Source organism: Cottoperca gobio, chromosome 5 (assembly GCF_900634415.1).
Source record: "Cottoperca gobio chromosome 5, fCotGob3.1, whole genome shotgun sequence".
NCBI classification, from domain to species: domain Eukaryota; kingdom Metazoa; phylum Chordata; class Actinopteri; order Perciformes; family Bovichtidae; genus Cottoperca; species Cottoperca gobio.
The window spans coordinates 1,322,745-1,348,958 of NC_041359.1; the positions used below are offsets into that span (position 1 = coordinate 1,322,745).

A 26,214-nucleotide genomic window follows, 5' to 3' on the forward strand; every position below is an offset into this window, starting at 1 on the left:
TTCCTTCTCCATCTTGTCCATCTCTTCCAACCATTTATCACTAAATGATGACTGATTGCCACAGTGAGACTATTGTAATGCAGTAACAGCTGTGTATTTATAGTATTATTATAGTAGAGTATTTTAAAACGGGTTTGAAACTGCCTCAGCAAATCAAAATCAAAGACCTTTTTTATAATTCCTATTTTAGTATCTCCACTTCAGAACTAAATCATTTTAATTGTTGTAACGTTTAGAGTCAGGTGCCGCCCCCTCTTTAGACTTTAGTTTTGGGCATTCGTGACTTAATTCTCTCAACGTTTCTTTTCAATTTCTGTGAGTGCACACACAGTCTCATGCCCTTTTATTGGGATTTGGATAAGATATTTGTGAATGAGGCCCATTGTCGTCCGTCTCTGGTCATATAATAGTGAAATGAAACAAGTAGCTGGTAAAACAATGGAAATATTTAGAGAGTAAGTGGACCAGACCAGAGCTTAAACCCCAGTAATACTGGATGTTCAACAACAGTAACAGCCTGTAGAAAAAACTAAAATACACAAAACAGCACAAATATTATCGCACCAATGATTTCAGAAAATTACATCAAAACCCATATTTTATTTTAAGTATAGCAATACAATTTACATATTAAATAACACTATAATAGAATGCTTTGATATAGCTTTCAACAAAACAAAAACAAATCCATCTTTTTGTCTTATTTCTTGTTACAAAAGAGAACAGCCACCTTTCCAAACGGGCCAACGGTGAGGAAATTATCTAGTGACTTACAGAAAGAGATATATTCTGTTGTTCACGCCTGGTAACAGAACCATAGCCTCCAGGGGACGAAAACCAAAATAAAATAAAAACTAACGGGGAGGGGATAACATCGTAATATCACAATCACTGCCTGAACATTAATGAAGGGCGTGACGATGGAAACTGGAATGTGATAATGACCACAAGCTGAACACACAGACAGCTGGCTTCCACACGATCCACCACAAACAGCAAACAGATTGAAAATGTTTGTGACTCTAGACCAGACGTATGCCAGAATGAAAAACCTGTGAGTGCTTTGTGGAACATGTTACGTCAATAAATGGTAAAAAGCATAAAGTTTGGGTAACAAAATCATTGACAAAAAAGAAATACAGACTATTTGAATGACATAATTTCAAATTGTGATGAAACATTTCCTCTGACACAGTCAATACATACACAGTTTCCAGAGAAGGGCTGAGTTATAGAGGCAACAAAAGATATGTACATTTATAATTGACAGTACAGCTGCTTGTGCGCTCGTGGCAACACACAACTGGTTTCATTCGGAATGATCACAATGATCACAATGGCTTGAATATGGGGACAGGGGAAACAATAGAATAACCTTCTTAAGGGCCCGGTCACACCATCATTTAGAACAGCAACATTTCAGAAATCAGTTCATTTGATTTAATCAATACATTGACATGCAAATCAGAGACATTAAGCAACGACATAATGTCTTGACAGTCCTAAACTTTCAGGGATTGGAGACCAAGAGAATCAAAAATGGAGGCAGCTATCATATTAGCTGTTACACACCAGTGTTCCACAAAAGAGCTGCTGTATGGTTTGCAGTCAGTCGTGGATAGTATTTGCGTGACTTACCACTTATATCATTGTCCTGTTCGGGACTGGTAGCCAGTCAACTATAGCTAGCTACTTTTACTGAGCAACAGTAGCACGTTATCGGCTAGCTAGCATGTAAAAAGTTAGCTCAGCAGTGACAGGAGGTCACAGTACTCAAATACATTTTGCTGTGCCACTTTCTGGTATGACCGAGCACTTAGGCAAAGTGTGTATTTCCCAAAATGTTTTAAGAAAAGCTCCAGATACAGAAAAAGCTTTGTAGATTTCTCCTTGAGCTCATATTATCCCCATTTCAAAAGGAGATAACACTGCAAAAGAAGCAGAAATAGAAACGTCTCGCATCTACAATGCTCCTGTCTGCTCAGTTTATCTTTTGATGCATGTCGTTATACCTTATGATGGTGCATAACAATAACTGCATGACTTTGATGATGAAGTTAAAGCAAACAGATATTAAAGTGAGACTTTGAAGAAAGATTTCATAAGGACACTGATAGAAATACAGATATAGTGTGAGGTGGAGAAAGGGGGGGTTGAGCATCCAGTCAGGAGAGAGAAATCGGCATAAGAGAGAGAAAAGCTTGCCCAACATCTTTTACTGCATGGGAAAGATTTAAGTCTTTGGTAAAGGTTTTTTCAAAAATCAAAATACATTTCCCCCCTCGCATTCGACACATCTGTTTTGTGCTGTGTGAAAATAGCTTTAACATTTTCATTCAAAATGCAAAGCCACAAGGGTTTATTTCACGCCATCAACGGTACAGAATATCATCAAAATCAGCGGCTAAATTAGAACATCCTCATGTCAAAGAAATGTGTAAATGTGTGTAAATATGTGTGTATGTGTGCATGTAAGGGGTTACTGGAGCAGGAAGCAAACAGACTCTTCTCTTTGCTTGTATGCCACAAAACCACTAAAAAATACATCTTTTGGAGAAAAGGGAGTGAGCAACGGAAACTATGTATACAAGGCCTTGGGAGGTTGGAACGGGTGATCACGCCTCTGTCAGAGAGCACGGATCTGAACCATCAACTGTTCTGTTTTCTCCATAACTTTAATAATACATAGTGGAAACAAAATGTTAAAGATTTCCAGTTTGTGGTCTGTGTACTACGGCAGTTAAATCAAAAGCCCTGGGTTTTAATGACATTGTGGATGCTTTTGTGTAGAAACTGGTGATACACACGTGTGCACGTTAGGACAACTCAAGCTTACGTTTCTGTGTGTTCATGGCTGGTTTAATAAGAAGAGCAACAGTTTGTCAGGCCACATGGTCAATGAGTAGTGATAAGGCTGTCAATAATCTATAAATGTTTAATTGTCAACATATCCAAAGAAAAGACCAAATTCAGCTATGAATTGATGGCACTAAGGTCTGTGTTTCTGAAGCCTGATATATCTCAATGTGTATTAATCCTCAGTTTAAAAATAGTCATATCATTTTAGATGCCATTTACAATAATGAAATATGAATGATGAGACATGGTGTAGCTATTTTTCATTAACATAAAGACACATTTAAATATTCGTGCAATGCACAAAATGTTTGAATATTTATTGTTTTCCACTTTTACTTGTTGAGACACAATAGCATTAGTTGCCATAGTTCGCTATAAACTCTCTGTGCAGCATAAATGTTGCATGCTCTGTGTTGGAATTATGATAATTAATATAGTATAATATAATATCTCTCTATTAAATAAAATAAATAAATAAAATGTAATAAAAATAAAAATGATGACAATGACTAGGAACATTATGCATGCTACAGGAATTAATTTGTAATTTGTCATGTCAGACATATATTACTGAATCACTACCGTCTTTTGTGAAATTGAGCCACACCTGAGCATTCATTTTCATCAGCCATTTTGTAAACACTTTACATGGAAGTTGGTACAGTGTTGATGGAAGATGAGAAGTTCAAAATGTGAAACAAGTCAGGATTAGAGAAGTGGAATCAAAAAGCATGTTTCTTAACAAACTCCAGCTCTTCATAACCAACTCTAATAAATGTAGCAGCTTGTTGTGATTCATCAGAAACTAAATCACAAATACAGTTGTGGTATTCAAAGCACTGGCTTTTGGCTTCCACTTTGTGAATTAAGGGATTCTATTGGGAAAATATTTCTCGTCTTATTCTCCATTTTTACACCACATGCAATTATCAAAGATGCACACTATCATGTTATAAGCACCTTTGAAGCAGAAGAAGAGGGTTATTTAGTTATTTTGTCTACAGAACATAAGCGCAAATAAAATGAAAAGATTAAAACAATAAAACAAATCTAAACCCACCGTGGTGAGACTCGACTAACACTGAGAACCCAAAACCTTTTTAAACCCTGTTTCAGATTTCTAAAACCTAACCAGCTTGTTGCATAGAGCTTGTTTGTGAGTCTGCTGTTCCCCTGCAGATCAAACTGATTCAACCCTGTAAATGACGGACGCAGCATGTCAGTAACTGACGGCTGCACATACAGGCCTCGCCGTTCTTAATCCGTGCTCGTCTGTCAGAATGAATTTCTGAAAAATAAATAAATAAAATGAAAACGTGATGGGCAATGTCATATCGTTGCATCATCTGTTGCAGTTGATCAAATGTTCCAAATGTACAATCATGTGTGTGTGTGTGTGTGTATTTGAGTTCAGATGACATAGCAGCATACAAATAGTGGACGTAGTAGACCAAGGGGGTCTGCTTCCAGATGGCTGTGAATCAGCTGTGAGCACTGGAGCGGTAAACTATCGGACGTGGTGGAAATCAACCGGCCTGAGGCGGGAGGCAAAAACTCACAAAGTTATTATGATAAGGATATATTTATATATGTATACATACAGTATTTCCATATATTAAAAAACATATTATGAATAATACAAAGAAATAATAATAAAATTTCACAGTAGCAGTTATTAAACCACCTTAGGTATTCTAACATGGGTGTGACTCGCTAATAAGAGGGAGAGTGACAAGAAAAGAAAAGAAACCGTGAAGATTAAACTACTCTTAAAAATCAAGCGCGACTTGTCTGTGGTATTAGGTTCCAAGATCTCGGGTCTTGTGATAAATGAGAGGCAATATGAGTACTATGGATGAGCAGGGCGGAGGAGGTCACGCTGAGCTGAAGTGGAACAGCATTGTGTTACTGAGGCGGAGAGTCTGTGCCTTCCTCCGTCCACTGTCTTAAATCAACTGATAGGTGGCAGGCAGAACAATGTCCTTCACAGAAGCAGTTGATTTAATAAGGGCCAAAGCCATGGAATGTAAAGAATAAATCCGATCTCGAGTGGAGAAAAGCCAAGTGAGTCAGCTTTAGTATAGGCAGTAACACTGACATTATATAGTGCAAACAAGAAAAGACAGAAAAGTGTTTCCTGTTGCCTACCGACGCTGTCGTGAAACTCAAAAACGCAGGTGCAAACCTTTCAGTAGGAGAACATTAAGACATAAAATGGCGAAAAAAATAAATATCAAAAACTTTTTATCAGTGTAAAAAAGTAATCAGGTTATTCATTTTAACCAAGAGTCTGGCAGAAAGGCCTCAAGAAGTCTTGTTCACAATAGTTCCTTGACGTTTTACAAAGTTAAGTTCCTCCATTGTGGGCTCAGAGACCCAGCAGACGCCCCCAGCTGAGCTCCAGGCCACTGAAGGGCCTCAGACCAGTGACTCCATGCTCTCGGCCTGGTCAGACTGGTCGGACAGGGACGCCAGGGTTCCATTAATGTCCCTGGTCAGAATACGCGATCCGTTCTCCTTGGTGCTGTCGAGGCTGAGCAGAGCTTTGTATAGGTACTGGTACTGCTCCTGTGAGAGGAGAAGACAGAGAAATGAAAACAATATACTACATATAATGACAACCTCATCATATCCTGTAGGTATACTGGAACTTAAGAGTTTGCTTAATGTGAATGTAAAGCTTCCATATGCCTTGATACTGTCTTATTATTTACCCTCACCTCACAATAACACACTACATTGATCCACACAAGGTTCTGTTTTCTTCTCATATATCTCACATATCCAGGTGGCATATCCACAAAAACAGCCCTCTTGGACCATAAAACTGATTGCTAATTTGCATAATCCAAAATACAGTAATATGACTGTTGACTCAAAACTCAAGGTCCTGATTAAACATCCTGCACGCAGTCTTGAATATTCACACGAGTTTCGTTCACATCCCCTTGGGGGAGGGGGGGGGGGGCAAATAGTGTCACTTTGAGAGTGTGATTATTAATGCATGTGTGTGTGGCCTGTCACATATAGATCAAGTTGTGCACCAACTTCTCTTTAGATAGACTTTGGTATTAAATCTAGCAAAGAGCGGACTGTTAGTTTCTGGGTTCCTCCATCATTGAGTACATCATTACTCATCTCACAGGTCCTCTTCTCCCTGCAGCGGTCAGACTGTACAATCACCACGGCCCCTGGTAGACCACCACACCAACAACACACTGTTCCACCACTGTGTGCAATTATCACTGCCATGTGCACTTTTTATAACTTCTGCAATTATCACTCATGTGCAATATTCACTCTTACAACTTTGTACTTACACTATTGTTACTGTATTTTATTATATTTAATTGTGTACTCACCACTTTACTTTCTTGTTCTTTTGCTGTAACAAGGTACATTTCCCCGTCGTGGGACTAATAAAGGAATTCTGATTTTGATTCTGATCTTTAAGCAAATGACAAATTACACTAAGGTTTAACAAATAAATTACAAAACGCTCAATAGCGTCAGTTAAATTCTATAACAAATGTTATTTGTCTTACTTCTTTAAACATATTTACACTAGCTGAAGGGACTTTGTTCAGCTTTGTGGAGCCTGAAACACATTCATTGCTGCTTGCTTCATTTTGGATCTACTACTACTACTACTACTCCTTGCTTCTGTTGTATAAAAAGTTTAAACCCGGATTGGCAGCTTGCGGCTGTTTGTAGTTGTCGGACTCACAATGTCTGTGAAGACTCCTGGCCTCATGAGGTTGATCATCTTGGCCACTTGGTAGACATCGGCGGCCCCCTCGCTCTCCAGCTGCTGAGACAGTGTGGTGAGGGCACACAGCATGCCGGCTGAAGATGCTCCCAACCTGACAAACACACAGGGAGGTTCTGGTGTTAGCGTGCATCGCCACAATAAAGTCTGAAAATCTCTTTTACTACAGAATGTTTCTACTCTGCTGGTTCGTCCACATAGCGTTGTTGTTTCTGTATTTACAGGTGTAGCAGTAATGGGAATGAACATGTACAGTTTGTTTTGAAGATGGCACGAGACGAGGTCCTGAAGTCATTTTAAAAATCTTTAAATCTCTCATCTGTGTCCAGCTGACATTTTGTTTTGAGGGTGTCATTATAGGAAAAGATCAGGGACAATTACAAAACACTAAATCTACAGTTTATAACGCATTAATAGATGGAAATCATATCTAAGGGGAAACCACTCACTGTTGCTACATTGCATGTCATGTAAAAAACAGATTTTCTTTTACTGGTTCACATCATCACCAGCATGAGGTGCCTTCAATTATGGTTGTGAGTCACTGAAAGACTCCATAAGATAAAACATACTTAATGTTGTAGTGCATAAAACAATACAAGTCTACATTTTTAAAAGTTTGCATGTTTCACACGTTTCCATACATGACAAGCCCATGGAAGATATTCACTTGTGTCATCTACTGATTTCTAGCTCTTCATTATGAAATTGAAATACAAAAAAAAGAAAAGGAAATTGCACACACTCCATTTTTGCCCATTTTAGTTTTCATTTTGTTTAAATTGTTTAACTACATCAGTTTATGGTGAAACTCAGCTCCTGTGTTGGAACACAGTGAGCAGCAGCTGCACTACATCATGATGTCTCTCACTTAGGTTATGTTCACAGAAAGCTGAGGAGTACTGAAAGTCGCCCCACCACCTACTGCATCCTGCACCACCACATACTGTATCCTGCACCACCACCTACTGCATCCTGCACCACCACCTACTGTATCCTGCACCACCACCTACTGCATCCTGCACCACCACCTACTGCATCCTGCACCACCACCTACTGTATCCTGCACAACCACCTACTGCATCCTGCACAACCACCTACTGTATCCTGCACATCCACCTACTGCATCCTGCACCACCACCTACTGCATCCTGCACCACCCTGTTCTGTGCAGTGGATTATATCCATTGGCTACATGAACATCTCTCAGTGGCACTGCTTCCTGATTCGGGTACTGTGTAGACCTTTACACTCAGTGTCCTTGGAAGCAGCTCAGCCAGGGAGTGAAGACACTCACACATGAGGAAAGTCACCTCTGAGATTAAAGATTTATCAGCAACTGAATGTACTTCAGGACAACAGCTCAGCCCGGCAGGAGATTCCCTGGAGAACGTCGGGTTGCCTTCACAATGTAAAGGGTCTCCTCTTCCATTAGCGGCCCTGTCAGGAGCGCAGCACAAACTGCTGCTAACAACCCATGCCTGGCTGGATAATGAGCGTGCAGACAATTAGGACGTGCCTCTAACTGACAATCTATAAGTCAGCTGCACCATGGCAACCAGATGAAGTGCTCAATTAGTCACTTTTCTTCTTGAGGATGCGACAAGCAATCTTCATTATTCTAATGAATAAACATGAGCATAGCTGCTGGATTAAAGTGTCGTTCAAGAACACTAATGTGTGTCAATACTAAAGACACTTTCATTATGTGTAATTGGGCAGTTTCCTGGGGTACCTGTGAGGGGAGTCCGGGGGTTGCTGGGCTGTCACTTGTTGTTTAGAAGTAAAACAACATGTGTCTTTCCTCACTATACTCGCAGGATAGTGAGGCTGCCACTGTCTCTATATGCCTGTTGGGGCCATTATGTGCTCTGTTCACATCATTCTGTGCACACAGACAACACATATATTAAGAACCACAGTATTATCCCAAAAACCATATGATATGGTATTTAATAATATGGGAGTAATAATTATTTCCTGCAGTGATTAAATGTTAAATCTTTCAGCAAAGATTAAACTTCTCATCTTCTGTCAACATTCTGCCGGAAATTAGATCTGGGAATTGAAACTCAATACTCAATGTATCAATGATCCAAAGCTCGGTCAGACTCTGAACTCCTTCTGTGACCAACAGTGAACTCACAAGATGTTTTGAATTCAACCAGTTAAAACGGATTTTAATGAGTTTAACTTTTCAAATCATACGGGTGGCGCTCCAACATAGATATATTTAGTTTCTTACACCCTAATGACCGAAACAATGTAAATCACATGGGAACAAAGGTAAACTGGTGTTGATACCACAGTCTTAAATATGTATTTACTCTTGTACTAAGAAACTGTGCATATCCAGCTAACAAAGACAAAGTACAGTCATTTATTTTCTCATGTGCATTAAGATTGAAATGAGAACAAATATGTGAACAAATTGCATGGACTTCCATAAACTAATGTTGCAGCAAAACATTGTAAACCTTTAAAAAGAAATCTCCTTTCATCAATTAAAAATAAGTTTTTGAGAGAAATGTAATCTGTTGTGTTAAATGTGTTACTAATTAATATAATGTCAGCTGGGAGAAGTCAAAGTTTTTAAATGCGGCCACCAGAGGAAGATTTAGTAGAATGACTTCTTACTACCTTGTTATTCAACGTAACCAGTGTGCAAAAGTGTCACGTCAGACTTTTAACTTCATGTTTTGCAGATACATATTCTCATTTTTTAATTTTTCCTTGCTTTTCCTAAATTGCTAAATTGTCTCTTTCTGGAGTTTACATGAGGAGGTTTCTGGGTGAATTGAAAGCCAGCTGGTGTGAAGACGATGCCGATGGCAGTTTGATTGTATGAGGCCAGTGGAGACTTTGTTCTTTTTTTAATGGCACTTCTTCAAATATGCAAGAACATTCATTTGACAATGTATTGCATGACTCTGCTAAAGGCTTATGCATATATCATAAGACATGAACATGCACAAAAGAGCCAAAGCAAGTATTGTAGTTCCCCTCATCCTACCATTTCCAACTATAATGTAATAAGCAACTTGACCCAATGGCGTACAGTGCTAGCTTTTCTAATCTGACACATAATGATTTGCTATACCTGCTTAGAAATAACCCCATCGAGTGATGTGGTGACTATAAGAGTAAGTAAAAGACTGACTCATCGTGGATGATGGTTGGTCCATCGCGGGTGGATGCCTCCTCTTTGATGACGTTGATGAGCTCAAAGGTACTGCTGATGGGTGCGTCGGGCTTCGGCCACTTTGGGCACTGAAAGTGACGAACCTCTAAAACATAGTCATCCTGGTGGACAGACGGAGGGCAGGACAGACACAAAGACAGCAAGAGAGAGAGACAAAGGTGAGCTGAAGGACATCTGATTTATTGTATATGTCAATTTATGGATAATCAACTCATATAACAACTTATCCAACTTGAGCTTTGACAATGTGATGTGATTGTTCTGTGTTATAGGGCTGCAATAATGTTGGTCTCTTTGCTTTTTTTACAATAACCTTTACCTTCTCAAGTTGACATAGGAAAACATTAAGGGTTCTAGTGCTGTCCTTTGACTTCCAGAGAAATATACATATGAATATATCTTTAAAGAGTACAATCTGTTCTTTTTATCTCATTAATGGGCTAAAAAGGTTGATGCGCCAAATATATATTTTTTCAAAAAGGTACCTTATTCAGTTCATTTAATTTGTTTATAAGGACAACGCACATGAATCAACATTTCTATAAATGACAGTGAATATTGAGGCTTGTTTACCTGATCAAAAAGGGCAAATATGAAATAAAGATACATTTACTGTACAAGCCGAAAAGTAATTGTAAACAATATGCAAAAAGGACAAAATTCTGACTTGCATGAACGGATGTTGACCACTGTGAGGTTTGTTTTTGTCAATTAAAGTCTGATGGGAAATATCCTGAAGTTACTTAGGAGGTGTTACATTCAGGTCGAATCTGAAGGGGTTTGTTTTGTTCTCAAGTGAAATGTACACATGTAGGATACACATCTGAGAGCTGGCAGCTTTGAGGATATTAAGCAGGAAAACTTGTGTTTCTTATTCAAATCTACAGAGCCAGTTCCTCTGGAGGCTCCAAGATGAGATCACGCGAAAGCACTCTCAAAACTTAATTTGTGAATCTCTCCCTGCATTCTCGCTTTCAAAGATGGAGTTGCAGACTTATTGTTGTTTTAATGCTCTCTGTTGTCAATCAAAAAGTTCTACTGTATTAGGTCTCATACTGTATTTGCATACACACACGCACGCACGCACGCATGCACACACACACACACACACACACACACACACACACACACACACACACACACACACACACACACACACACACACACACACACACACACACACACACAGCTACCTGTGTTGCTTCTAGGATGAAATCGTGGATGTTGATCTGCTCCTCGTTGGACAGACAGAGTCGATCTTTACTGATGAGTGTGACAGTGAACGCCTCACAGTTCATGGCCTCCTCCCGACTGGGCCAGTACACAAACTCATCCTCTGCCTGCAGAAGAGCACAGAGAGTCACTCCTGTGTTTATTCATTATTCAATGCATGTAACATTGTGTCACAGCATACAGTATTACTGCAGTACATCTTGTGTTACCAAACAATATATGCTAGTAGTGGGGCAAAGGGATCACTCAATGAAAACATTTTGGACTGAAATTTCCGTTTGATTGTGCAAATAACAATAAGAGGGAAATAACATGTGTGAACATTATCAACAGTTGTCTTGCAGTCCCTGTTGTGAAATGACCCCTCTGGTGGACAATCCTACAGTATCACTCAGTCAATCTGCAGTAGTTGGATGTTTTACCATTCCTGCAACATGTTCAAGCTGACCCACACTTTCAATTTCAGGCTTGTTAAAGGTAAATCAATTAGGCAATGTTCCAATTAGTTAAAGTGCACCTATTGACACAGGCACAGGCTGTATTGCTGGTCTAAACTAATGACAACTTCTTTGTAAAGGTGCACTTCCTTTTACTACAATTTTGAAAACAGCTATCCAGGTTATACTATTAAAGATATTTACTCATTTAAGAGACTTTGTGGCGTTTGTATGTGTGTACATTACAGGGTTAGACGAGTGTCTTTTTATGCCACCCTGCTCATGTTACTTTCAATCCCAGTCCTGTTTCACTTGTGAACACTTTAAATATTAAAAGAGTATGACACCAAGTTTTGCATTGCACTGCTAAAACAATTCTCTCACTCATGACGGACAGTTTAAACAAGGGTAGAAATCGATGCGACAGAACCAGCGCTACCTCGTCAAAATCTGGCCCTGCATTACCCAAAATGCAACAGGACCTCTGACAGTTTGGTCTGAGATCCGGGTGTGTTGTGCTCACAATGTAGCCTCCAGCAGAGAAGAGGAGCGAGCTCAGTGTCTGCTGAACACTTTATAACTCAACAGAAGATTTGATTTATTTTCAAACTTGTAGTCTTCATCCCCAACCGATGCTGACTCAGGTGACATCACCTAAGGCAAATTACCAAAACGTCTTAAAGCCAAAAGTAACTCTTAATTGATTGAGTTAGGAGAAACTCCTAAAAGTAGGGGGCTTTTCAGTACTAACTTTAGGACTCTGAGTCTGAGAGAGGTTAGAGGTCGTCCACTGAGGCACCACGAGCAGCAGCAGCAGGTGAAGCACCTTGTCACACTAATGAGAATACTACAACAATAAACTATTTTTAAAAGCACATTTTGATGGTTTGTCACAGGTAATAAAAAACTGATCAGCTCACCAAAACCCCAAAACAATCCAAACACACGGAGATGACAAACTGCACTAGTCTGCAATACTATGACTCTGGGAAAAATCAGTATGCAGCACTCATGAACTTGGAGTCTGCTGTATCTTCAGACCTCAATTTGTTTAATCATTTTACGCTTAAAAGTGTAGAAGATTGAATAAAATGAATAAAGCTGGTTTTGCTGAATTTCCAGGTGAAATCTTTCAATTCAAAACTTCAATTTGCGCTCCTGTGTAATACATTCCCTGCCACAGACCTGTCGAACAATCATATAGACAAGAGCAAGAGTCTCCTCTTAAGACCAATTTTTCTAAATTTATATTGACACAAACCCATCATTGTCCCATGCTTAAATGACTGTGGCACATAAACCACAGTGGGATAACATATGTGCAGTACATATCTGACAACTACAACACTGTTCTCATTGATCCCGTGTCCCTTGATGATTTCAGGTCAGTCTGTCGTGTGCAGAATGTGTCTGTGTTTTTGGGAGGATGCGAATGACTGTAAGTGCAACTGTTTCCTCATAAAAGTGTTACGAACATGTAACTCTGTCTGTGTGTGATTCATAACAGCTTAAACATGCACATGCTCGTCAGTGGTAGATGGCAATAATAACCCTCCACAGTGTGCGTGTGTGTGTGTGTGTGTGTGTGTGTGTGTGTGTGTGTGTGTGCGTGCGTGTGTGTGTGTGTGTGTTTCCTACCAGTCCATGGTTGGCAGGCAGCATAGCAATAATTTGTGCATTGTGGTCCCAGATCATTCTCCAGAAGTCTTTTGTGGTGTGGGGCAGAGGATGCTGGGTAATGATGAACTCATTACTCCGGTAGTAACCCTGTAAAAAACAAAAACAACAGGTCAGTGTTGGAGTTACACCACAGTTACACTTTAAACAGTATAAACACGTCCCAATGACATTACTGAGTAACACACCAGCTCATCACCAGAGATTCATCTGCAGTTGTTTTCACTGTTAAATCCAATCCGTGTAAAAGAATCTGTGAATCTGTGAACTTCCTGCTTTCACAGGCGTTTGGGTCAAGGGTTGCTCTCAACTTCTTAGTTATGCTTAAAAGGGGCACATCAAGGTCGGTGTACTAGTCATGGTCCCGCTGAAGTACTGTACTGTACTACTCCTGTTGAAGAATGTATCTTGTCGTTCTGAAGAAAACTTTCTTCAATTATGAAAATAAATAATGAAATCATCAGGGTTATTTTAATGGAAAGATTGGATGATCAACTTGGTCATGCAGTGGAGGTCTCCATGGTTACTAGACACCAAGACTCAAAACATAAGTTTTTGCTGTAGGTCTCGGATCTGTCGCTCAACATGTCTAATGCTAATGCTAATGCTAATGCCTATCTCTGCCTCTGCTGATTTCATTTTGACCATTATTTTCTAAATCTGAAAGTCCCCCAACTTTATGGCAATGCAACACTAAATTGCTGGAGAACCCAAAGGTGCAGTACCTGATTGTGTTTGGTAAACAAGGTAATTAGAGTTATGACCTGATTTAGCAGTTTCTAAATCAATGTTCCTATTCTAACTTAAGATAGGACAAGTGTATTACACAAGCATCATATTTCCATCCTCCTTTTCCACCAGGTAGTGTTAACTAACTAACTTGTTTAATCCATATGGCTGTTCTGTCATTGCTTTTACACATCCAACGAAATGTGAAGAGTAGCGTCAGTTGCTAGGTAACAGACATAAAGTTGATTAGCAAAGTATGTAGCATTACCTAACCTGAGTAAGATAAAATAAAGTAATATAAGAAAGGATTCCTAAAGTTAGTCAGGATTTGCTTCTGTAATACCAAATTGGACTCTTAACTTAGGAATTAAGATAGGAAGTTTCACTGCTTCATTATAACTAAATCAGGGAGTGTATATATTAAAACACAGCCAGTGATGCTGACTTGAGTGTATTTTTGACTTGTCTGTAACCTGCTGAGTCAAAACATCGTGGAGAGACTGGAAAGATCAATGAACGACAGAAGAAGTGAAAGTGCTGACCATAATGTAAGAGGCGTTAATGTAATCGGTGCCTTTGATGCCGGGTAAAGGTGCCAGGCCGACCCTCGCCCGCTCCGCTGCTCAGATACACAGAGAGAGAGGTGGGGAGGGAGAAAGAGAAGCAGTGTATTAGAAGCACGCATGTGTCCATTCTTTCATCCTTTCACTGTTGATGGTTGAGTGTAGACAGTTCTTGGTCAGTCTTGGCTGGTGATTCAGAGAACTGTGGAACAGCCAGCTCCAGTTTGTGTAACAGCTGCAGGTAACAGAGAGTAGCTGAATAATCATAATGAGAGCAGACAGCCTGTACATAATAGAGTGCTCCATATTAAGTTCTGGAAGGCTGCTATGAAAATGAAATTCTTATGCTGAAGCTGCAAAAACATTGTTGTTGTAACATTAACATTTTAAAAACCAATAGCAACTGAAATGTTAAGGGCATTTGAAAAGAAAAAAACTTTTAAAAATGACTTTTATTTTGTATTTATTTCTGTGTACCAATATTATTATTTGTACGTTTAACATTACCGCAAATCCTATTAATGTATAGTAACACAGCATGAACAGAGTTTTAGTCATGGCCGTCTGGAGGCACTGTATGATACATTTGAGGGAAAGCAAATCATAGACAGCTAAAAGAACTTGACATAAATAATGACAACATGCAAGAACATTTTAAGATAAACATCTGCATGGAACAATTCAGAAATCACAATGTCTATGTTCCATTCTTTTATAATGCTGATGCTGTAAACTCAAAGACAACCATGGAAGGATGCCTATGGTTTCTAACTGCAGCTGTTTTTACTGGGAGTTACTCTTTTCTGCTGTTTGGTTATTACTGCTGGAGGCAGTTTAATTTCAAATTGAATATGTTTTGAGTGTAACACTTACATGGCACCACAGAGGAATTCCGATTCTTCTCTTTGTTGCACTCCTTCCGAGCGTTGAAGCATTCTGTGAATCTGGCATTACACTGCGTTACCAACTAAATGACAAAAGAAGAAGAGAAGGTGGGTGAGTCACACTATGTCAAACTTTCAAATGGCAGGACCAACACATCACAGTTTCATTTTACACAAATACTCTTTAGGGAAATATGCTTTGTATGAAGTGCACTGTGTCATCTGTCAGCATCAGTCTCAGGAAACATGGCATCAGATTATTCGAAAGACGTTTGGAATAGTTCTGGATTAAAACCTGAAGGTAAAAGCCGCTCAAATCCCCAGCTAAGAGCAGAAAACACCAAACTGGCTGAAAAGAGTTGTGAATGAACCACAAAGACCAGAGGAAAAACAACAGCTCTACACACAATGAGTACGTTCAGAAACAAACAGTGTCTACATTATAATGCTGTTATGAAGGCATTACCATAACAAAGAGAGCTATTGTTTTGCACATACACTCCATCTGGTCAAGACCATGGACTCGAGTGTGTCATATTGTGATGAAATACTAGGAACTACCTTCCTGTTGTCAAGACTACCAACCCTCATCCTACCCACGGACCATTATAAACCAGGCCTGGACAGGAAGAACATCTGAGAAATTGATAAAGACAATATTTATTATGTATTATAACTAAATTATCAATACATTCAATTGTATTATCTTTCTGTTTGATACCCTGTTTTTTTTATTATTTTTTTTCAATTTGTTATTTGCACCAGAGAGGAGCAATGTGGAATACATTTTGACGACATCTCAAACAAACAATATTCCTTTTGAAAAATATAATTACTAAATGCATGTAAAGCTGTGTTAATGTTAATATATAACATTTATTGATTTGAGGGGAAACCTACATATGTGTAGATACATACTGTATGTATGGATGTATGGATGGCCGTTATCGTTGATATCAAGCATCTTGTGACCCTATGCTAATAATAATAATGTTAATAATAATAATAATAATGTTTTATGTGCCAATGTTGAAATGTTTCCACTAAATGTGGAGCGAATAATAAATACCATCAGTCTCTTCACCTTGAACTGTTTCTCCAGATGTGTCCGGCTGCTGCGTCCTGGTGTCGTGATGCTGTGGAAGTAGCTGTGAAGCTGGCTGGCTGCCACTTCCGTCTCCTTCCCCAACATGGCTTCCTGCAAGGCCTCGTGGATGAAGATGTACTGCTCCTGGATCAGGAAACCGTGACAAAAGACAAAAAATAACTTTAGCAGCTGGTATGGCAGATGGCGTGTTTGGCAGGCCCAAACCATAGATTTGCATTGCAACTGTAATTTTGCAATACAATTAAGGAGTAGTTATAACCACATTTGTATTAAGACATTCAAAACGTTGTTCAGCAAAGTAGAAATCGACTCTCCTCCCTATGCAAAGGGAGTAGAATGATGCATCAGTCTAACCAGAGACAAATACCTTCCGAACATACACCCTCCTGAAAATATGCAATTTGCAGTTTGGTTTGAACAATTATTTCCACAAATAAAGACCGAACAGTCCACATGTTGACCACAGATAAGCTCCACAGAGACTTCACACTTTATTCACAGTTCTTACAATCATTTGGTCAATGTGCACTAAAATCATTCAAGTGTCCAGGACAGATTGTTTGATTTGGTTCTCTATGCTAGCTTTAGCATTCCCTTGTGCACTGTAGAGTGACATGACCTTTTAGTGGAGAAATGATTCCTTTGGTTCACCATTGATGTTTGAAGACTCTGTACAGAGCAGTATCTCACCGTGAATATTCATGGTCCCCAGAGGAGGATTCCTAATTACTTTTAGGACTTCCTCAAGCACCAGTATCAGGCCAAAGTGCCCCCCTTACACTGTGGTTAATAACAAGATACCTGGGTAATGTAAAATAGTTTCCATGAATGTGGTATGTGTATTGACCACAGAATAAAGTATAATCATGATCTTGGAATTTCCTCAATACACCAACATTTCCACTTGAGCACAAGATGCATAACGTAATGACACGTGTTGGTATTTGGTGATTCCATAACCTGACCTGTAGTATAAACAAGACGGCTGGATGATGCACATTGAGCCATTACAGGATACAGGTAGTTTGACCCACGTCACTCTTCACTCTATTTGTCTAAATGGGGTATCAGGTTGCAGAAAAACACTTGGCGCTAACCCCTGTGAGGCATTGTTGTTCATGCTCTCATAAGTTAAGAGCTACATCACCTAATACATGTCTGTCAAACATTTGGTTCACACACACACACAGATATACGAACCTCAGTCTGGACTAGGTAGTTGCGCTGTGTGCGTATGTGTTTGAGGAAGCCGAGTACATTAACTGTGCTCTTGTCTTTGATCTGCTGCAGCATGCTGTCTACGACGATGTACGTCCCCGTCCGACCCACTCCAGCACTGCAACACAACACAGAAATGATATATATATATATATATATATACTGTAGCTATGTATATAATTAGCATTCAAATGGATATTACATTTGTAAACGCCTTTATTAAAGAGATGACAGTAGAAAGCTGTTAAGAAATGACTATTCTCATGTCACGCATTTAATTCACTGCGACCCACAACATACTTTCTGCCCTGGATGGTTCAAATGAGTTGTTTGTTGTGGGTGGAGACTTCCATATTGGATAGATTTGGGGTCTACAGTATGTATGTATGGATGTATCTACATACCTTGTTAATAAAAAAAAGTTAGTCAATCAATTCACTTTATAATAAAAATGTCTTTGACAAATTGTTAACTCATTATCAGCACGATTATTTAGCGAAAACAAAACACAAGTCCAGATTCAAGAGTGTGCAGATTTCTAAGCACACACATTCTGATGGCAGCTCAGGACAGACTTGTCTAATTGATGTTTTGCAGACATTATCTTTAAATGTGTATGCCTCAGCAGATTCTCGTCAGACTGTGACTGCATATCAAGGTGTTGTCATTTGTCCACACACACAACTGTGAATTAAATGTGACCATAAAAACAAGCCCTTTACCGACACGGTAGCCATGTTAGTGTGCGTACTCTCACATTTAAAAGGAATTGTATTTCATATTTGGAAGCTTTCCCCATCTGTGATGATTTATTAAAAAGAAAATCAGAATTAAACTACAAAAGAAAAAAAAAAATCAGACAATAAAAAGAACAGCAGAGAGCTGTTAACATGTTCTACACAGATACAATCACACATATACTCTACTTACAAATTCAGGATTTTAAGTTTCCTGTGGCTTTAAAGCAGCAGGCAGTGAGTGTGTCTCTGTGTGCTCGGATTCTTGCGCGTGTAGGATGATGTCCGTGTGTGTATTTGCCGGTACAAAATGGGAGTAATGAGTGGTGTCTGCAGCCACAGCCGCGAGGCAGTGTGACACGTTATTATCGACGATCACATTGCAGACGATAGCAGAGAACTTCATCTCATTCCCCTGGGGCCACAGTCAGCGGACAATTACCAGTAACTTCCCCACCCGCTTACTGTAAAATGCCCTTAAATACAAGCTGGAAGCTTTGACAGCAGGTTCAGTACAGCTGTTTAGATATACAGACGTTGTAAAAGCAGCTGTGTAGAAATGCACGAAGGTATAGCTGTTAAGTTAATCTGTAATTACAAAAAGTGCATTCTTCACAAACACACTGTACAAAGTATGAAATTGAAGCTTTTGTTTCCCAATAACCCAAAAGGCTGAATGACCACACTCACTATGGACAGAGATGACAGTACAGTCTAATTAATGTAGGTGAAAGATGGATGGGGGACAGAGAGGTGAAGGGAGTAACGGGCAGGTGGAGAAACATTACCTGCAGTGGACAAGCATAGGCCCCATGTCAAGCATCTGGGCGGCTGAGGACCTGCGGACAAATGTGAGGACGGGCAGGGTGTACTCGGGGACACCCATGTCGGGCCACTGGGTGTAATGATACTGAAGCACCGTCCGTTCACTCTGCGCCCGCGTCTTAGGGTTCCCCTTCCCACCCTGGATGGAAGAGAGGAAGGAAAAGACAGGCAGAAGAGATGTTTGCTGTTTTTCAAAGCATCAAGCGATGGGGACAAAGAAAGCATCTTTTACATGAACTTACTAACCTCTAAAATATGTTCTTCCATTTACCCACAAACCTTTAAAATACTTCCTTATGAAACTAAATAAAGTAAAGCAATAGCCCATAACTGAAGAGATATTATCATCCGAATCAAGCACTAATTACGTCTAACGTCTAGATGGACATATTCTGCAGATCAGCTTTAAATATTAAAGGGAGGAATAAACAGAAACAGTGTCAGGCTCTCACTGTGCCTTGTGTCGAGCACACCTCCAACACATCACCAAGGTTAACAGCTCCACTGTGCTGCCTGCGCCACACCTTCCCTCTCATTCTCACCTTTTTCACTTTAGTGTTGCCCAATATGAAGCGGCGAACAGTGTAGCAGGCATGAACTTTAGTGCTTTTCAGTGTGACTACCATGTTGCCATATTCTTCACTGTTCTCTGTTGGCCAGTACTGGTCACATTTCCTCTGTAGAACAAACACACAAACACACAGACAGATGATTGTGTGAGATTAAGTAATGCAATAGATTTGCTGAGCTGATGTCCACCCCCTGCCCCGTCAGAAGAAGATATCCCTTTCCATTTGAGTTTTACAGTTGCATACACAGCAGCATGTCTTTTCTGTTCTTACTGTGAGATGCTTACCACTTTGTATGCCTCCAGGGTGATGACGAGTACTTTTAAATAATCATTACACTCAGATACAAGTCAAACACAGTTTTCATATTGAGGAGCATCTGCCTATACACCTTGAGCAGTAGCTTGAAGCACTGACATCTGTATGACCAGCTCTAGCACCAGGACGCTACATGTCCATACACCTTTCTCACAGTGGACACCTTGACTTGCAGTAAAAAGCATTGGTGTAACTGATAACATTATATGTTAGCTTGGACTGGGCTCATCTCAATGAAATGTAGCCATTGTGTGTGTCATTGTGTTAGTTACACTGTGTTTGACAAGTCTAAATGTCTGCTGTGAGAAACTGTTTCCTTTAGTCCGATCATTGAGTGCGTATCACTCTGTAATTGGGGGAGGGGTTAAGAAGTTATACACCATTTATAAACCATAAACAAAAGTATACAAGTATACATTGAGTCTGTGTGAGTGTCAGAACATACTCGGCCTTTCTCCACTAAGTTAGTGATCATGACGATGACGCAGGTATTTTGCTCCCACACCATCCGCCAAAAGTCCTCGAAGGTGGACTTGAGAGGTCCCTGGGCTGCGATGTAAGCTTTAGGCTTATTATAACCCTAACGGATGAACAAAGAGACAGACTATTGGTTTAGCAACAAGTGCCATATATCAAACATCAGACATCATTAAACTATTACAAACTACACTTGAGATAATATCTAAGATATAGCTCTTGATTTTGTATTGTTTTGTATTTGCTCTTGCAGTCATCATCTACACAACGATTCCTCTCATCATACAAACACATTGACACCGATCAGTATTTAAGAAGCACTCACATCCACATAGTTGGCATTGATGTAGTCTGTGTGTTTGGAGTCCTTCCCAGCCAGCGGGCTCAGCTTCACCCTGCTGTGGTCATCTGAGGAGGAAACACAGAGCAGCAACACAGTGAGTGGGTTTGTGTGACTGGAACCACGGCAATAACTAACCTTAACTCGAACCCTAACACAGTGCTCTCCATGTAATCTTCTTATCTTGGTGCACTACCAAGGCACCTGCTCCCAACCAGGAAGCACATTAACCTGTGTGGTTAAAACAATGGTCCAACTGGGTTGCGTTGCTTTTTACAGACATTTAAACAGCATGGTACTGCCCTTTGATTCAGCATGCACTCTAATAAACATTAGACTGAGCTGCTTTCACAACTGAAGGGTTTGTGGTAAGTTTCGATCTTCTTGTTGGTTGGTCTGTTTAATTATTACATTATTACAGTTCATTTAGCTGACGCTTTTGTCCAAAGCGACTTACACAAAGTGCAAACAATCATGAGGATACAACTCCAAACACCAAGAATCTTACAAGTACATTATCTTCAAGTAGGTGAAATCCTTTAAATGCAGAACAATAGCTTCAAATAAGCCAAACAAAAGTGCAACATACAGAAACAATAGAATACGACCATGAACACATCCACTTGCACTCATAGTCTCATAGTAGTATCCCGGACCCTGACTGAGGTCCAGGCTAAGCCCCGAATATCTTCAAATACTCGAAGCGTCCCTGTGTACACCTAACCCGTGTGGGGCTGCGACTGGTTTGTTAATTAACTGGCCCCTGGCCTCCTGTCATTTTGCAAAAGTGGCCCCCAGGCAAAGCAACAGTTGAGTATCCTTGTCTTTGTACCATGACGTTTGCTGAGTACGTTAATGCTCTCCAGAGATTCCTTGACTTGTGCGTTTTTTCTCTCTATTTTCTACCTTTGGAAGCATTGTCTGAGCAGTCCTTGCTGAACAATCTCCTTTATAGTAAACTAGGACAAAAGGTGTTGTATTGGAAGAGGAAACACAACTCTTAACACCAAAATCAGTTTAAACCAATCTGCTCCAATCCAATCCACAACAATGAGACAAAACCATTGGCAGGTTTAAATATTCAAAACAAGTGAAAACAGGAGAGACCACATGGATGAAATCGCTGAGAATATAATTTTAGTGAGTGCTGAATATGATGTTCATTTCTCAGGTTGAGGGATGAAAGGCTGTCACAGCTGCGACAAGGTTCAAATAGAGAGGAGATTTGTGGACCGGCAGAACTGTTGTAATCTCGGAGCCATTTGTCAGGATATATATTCTGGTAAAGAAGTACAGACATGCTCATTGTGAAGAGGTTTGCATCAGAGTGAGTACTATGTAAAGGACATAGGACAGGGTATGTACTACGGTGTGTACTCACAGGCTACTATGTTGATATATCTGTTCTTGTGCTTGTTGTCAGGGTGGTTGGATTGTTCTGACGAGATCTTCATATCGGCAGTGCATCGTTGAACCTCCTGGGGAAAGACACACACACACACACACACACACACACACACACACACACAGACACAACCTTATGTCATTCTGATGTGTCTGTACACTGACTTGTTGTATTTCGAAAATGTGGATGTCCCCAGAAGATGCATCCTAACGTTGGGGACCCCTAACCTTTCTAATAATAATAATAATAATAATAATAATAATAATAATAATAATAATAATAATAATAATAATAATAATAATAATAATAATAATAATAAGATTTGAATTTGTATGCAAGAAACGTCTAAATCTACTGGACTAAGTGCACATGATATCTCAATCAGACTGCCATGGAATTCCCTGAACATATTCAGGCTCTGCAGAGACCTTTCCTCCAGCGACACGTTTGCATTGTGTTGTGTAGTGAATAACGCAGCCTGTAGGGGGTGCTACCTGCACTTCAGACTTAAAGCCTTGTTTTCCACTCGATTGGGATGGTACGAATGCAACGTTTGACAAATCATCTACAGAGATGGCACAAGTAGATAAAAAGTGTACTGTAGGTCATGTTAGAAAAGAAGGGCTTCTTTCCATTCGTCTCCATTTATTTATTTTCCTGTGTTTTGCACAGCAGGGTCCATCAATCAAACTGGTGCTGGGTTGTTTTGATGAGATGTCTTTTTTTGTATTTTTATGAATTCTGTTTTTATATTGTACACTCAAGGTAATTTCAATCAAACTCATGTTGGTTTTATTGATTTTAAGATTGGCCTTTAACTGTTTTTGTGAAATGTCTGTAATTAGTTATACATTTTGCCCTGCTCTTCATCTAAATGTAAACGATGACTTCTTAAATTCACCGTACATTGTTTTTAGTTGGTGATGCATTCTGTACTGTAGGGTGTCCCACATCCACCACACGCTGCCGTCATAAATGGCATCAGCTTCTTTGAGCCCTCATTCTCTCGCTTTCTCTCTTCCATTCTTCCTTTTTAGCAAGTGCTTCTTAATAATAAGCTACATCCCTTGCTTTGCATAAATGTTTATGTTCTTGACCTGAGGGAATGCTGCACCATATTGGAAAGTAACAGCAGCAGTGAAAGGACTTGTGCTTGAGTTATGAAAATAAATTACAGGATTCACCCTGGAGATTTCTTCTTGTTTACTTCCTATAAGTTTTTTTTATAATTATTCTACTATGTGGATACTGCCTTATGGCAGTTGCTTACAGTCCTAGAAATGACAGAGAGCAATTCTGGGCTTAGCAGCCTGTGAATGTATGTCAGTGTTTAACGTAGAGTTCCTGCCAACAGCTGTTGGCTGCTAGATCAGCATGACCAACAGGGAAGGCAGCGCTGGATTTGGCTCTGACCCCTTGGCCTCATTTCCTCTGGAGCCTTACAGGCCGACTGTCTTGTTTTAGCACTATTAAACATTGATTCATCATACTTATTGGGAAGGGGATTTATTTTGGCCGTAGCAAGCTTCACGGCGAGTACGTGTGAGTATATCAGGTTGCAGGTGTGATGGGAAGAGACAGGATTTGAGTGGAGATGATGTCAGACACAGACCGGTGATGTGATCAGCAGGTGGTACACGAACTGGCACATATACACTCTAATAACTATTAAGTTACTCATTCAGGAGCTCAGTCCACCCACAGTTCTCTTTCTAGGAAGAGCATGGACCAGCATTGCAGAGAGATTGTAGGACAAACAGGAAACAAAGCGACGATTGAGGATGAAAAACAAAACAAAAAACAGCAACATATTTCTACAGACAATTGCAGGTGTGATGAAGCATGCAAATCTACTAAACTAAATTGCTCATCACTGAAACTTCCTTATTGTTTACTCTGCAATTACCGTAGTCATTCAGTAAGCAGCATTTCTGCTCTTCATTATATTATAATATCTGCTTTCATTATGCTTCTGGTGTGGGAGGGTATTCAGACTACAGAGAGACTATGTCTGAGCCGTTACATCTGGGTTTTCTGAGTACATACTGATATGCTGTGAATGATACACTAGTTTGAGCTTTAGAAATACGATAATGGCTGCTTCTCATCTAACACAGTGGACTGTCAGGATCTGTGGTGATAACCTGCTCTTGTACATTATTTTAAAAGCTTATCAAAGCCTTGCCATCAGTATCTGATAGCGTGTGTTTATGTGCAGGTATATTTCCTAAACTGGTATAGTCTGAAACAGGAGACGAAGAGTTTGGGCAATATACCGACTGCAAGTCTAAGAACTTCAACATGGTTATATTATACTGATTGGTTTGCACCAACAAGACTTTACTGCTTACCTCAAAATCTTCTGAGAATCCATGTTGGTTATTTGAGTAGAGTTCAGAGATGTGTTTTATGAACTGCTTGACTGGAATGGCCTCCATGTCATCTGCAGAGAAGAGAAGAGGCCCGGGTTAAACCGGCTCCACAGGACCAGAAACCCCCGCCCCCCCCCAGCTGCTGCCATTGAATAACTGTTCCAACATCTAACAGTGCATTACAGAAACAGAGCAGCCTGCCTTTAACAAATAAAGGTAAAGTACACACATATTATGTGAGTGAGGCTGTGCAGGATCATTGTTTTGTTAAAGCAATGCTTCCCTTACAGAACAGTCTAGGGTTACAGCAACATGGGAATTGGTGACCTTGGCAAGCCAGACTACTACAACTCATCTTCTAGAAGCTGAGAAGTGACTCAGCAATCTGTGATGCTTTGACTCACCTCTTCAACTGGCTTTCACTTGTAAGCAAAGTATGTAAACTAAGTGTTACAGAAATCAGCAACTACATGGCATATTTCTCAAATTGATTGGTTTGGGAGAAATTAGATATTTTCTGATTTGTTCATCCGGTTTGATAACTAAGTGCAAAGACTGATAACAGCCCAGCCCAACAGATGTTAGAAGAGTAGGGATGGTGTGGGATGGTAACTATTAGGTAACTGTTATGTTCCCCAAGTGCCATGAAATTATACTGTAGATGTTCAAATGTGAACATTTTTGAGTTGAAAATCAATTCTTGACTTTTGAAACAGCAGACTATTTCACCACAGAGCAGTAGCTGTTTGAGTGCCCTTTTGGGTTTTTAAGCCAACAAGAGCAACAGCTCTTTAAAATACTGAGAAAATGGAGATATTAACATCTATAATTCCATGACAACTGTTCAAACGCCATCTGTTGATGAAGATCATGTGATACAATCAAAACAACAACTATGTAGTTGTTTCATCAACTACTGTTTCAAGGTCAAGACGAAACGTTCACTTCTTGTTATTAATGTATAGACAATCTACTGGAAATGATGTTTGCCTACAACAAATGATTATTAAGCCTTACTAAACCATAACAATGGTGTCCTTGTGTTATGATAATAAATGCTGATGCAGACAGGTTTTGAAGAGAATTCAGGCCAAGGCAAAATTAGCATTCATTTGTATTAAGTGTTGTCTTTATTAATTACCCTAGATACTATAAATAGATTGATAGATGTTAATAAATCTAAATGCCAGCGCTAAGGGCCATTGCTAGCATAAGCACTCATGGTACTAAGTTGTGCTTTGAGTAAATCCATTCCCTACAATGATCTCTGCCAAGAATAATGCAAGTTCAGTAAAACGTGTGTTTTTACCACAGAGGACTAAGCTATTAAAAACATACAAGAAAGCTTGCATAAGTAATTTTGATGTTGTGTTGCTTGTGGGAGCTTTTAGAGGGACGGCACAGAGCTGGAGTGCATGTTTCATCAGCTGGCAAACACTTGTATACAAACAGTTGCAAAGTAGTAGTCGTTCTTCAGACGCTGACAGCATAA

The 26,214-nt window shown here is 39.7% G+C and overlaps 1 protein-coding gene across 2 annotated transcripts in view; it reads right to left on the reverse strand.

Moving 5' to 3' along the window:
- Nucleotides 1–580: 580 nt before the first annotated feature.
- The window catches only part of LOC115008088 (receptor-type tyrosine-protein phosphatase gamma-like), a 377,770-nt gene continuing 352,136 nt past the window's right edge, over nt 581–26,214 (reverse strand). For both annotated transcript variants that reach the window (XM_029431375.1, XM_029431374.1), the window contains exons 15-29: nt 24,702–24,793; nt 22,327–22,423; nt 20,931–21,013; nt 20,574–20,708; nt 19,784–19,918; nt 19,205–19,380; nt 17,662–17,797; nt 16,438–16,584; nt 15,343–15,436; nt 14,449–14,525; nt 13,139–13,267; nt 11,024–11,170; nt 9,789–9,931; nt 6,587–6,722; nt 581–5,427 (exon numbers count right to left, since the gene is read on the reverse strand). In XM_029431375.1, the coding sequence (XP_029287235.1) occupies nt 5,278–5,427; nt 6,587–6,722; nt 9,789–9,931; nt 11,024–11,170; nt 13,139–13,267; nt 14,449–14,525; nt 15,343–15,436; nt 16,438–16,584; nt 17,662–17,797; nt 19,205–19,380; nt 19,784–19,918; nt 20,574–20,708; nt 20,931–21,013; nt 22,327–22,423; nt 24,702–24,793 (1,877 nt within the window). In that variant the 3' untranslated portion in view covers nt 581–5,277. The remainder of the gene's footprint in view (nt 5,428–6,586; nt 6,723–9,788; nt 9,932–11,023; nt 11,171–13,138; nt 13,268–14,448; nt 14,526–15,342; nt 15,437–16,437; nt 16,585–17,661; nt 17,798–19,204; nt 19,381–19,783; nt 19,919–20,573; nt 20,709–20,930; nt 21,014–22,326; nt 22,424–24,701; nt 24,794–26,214) is intronic.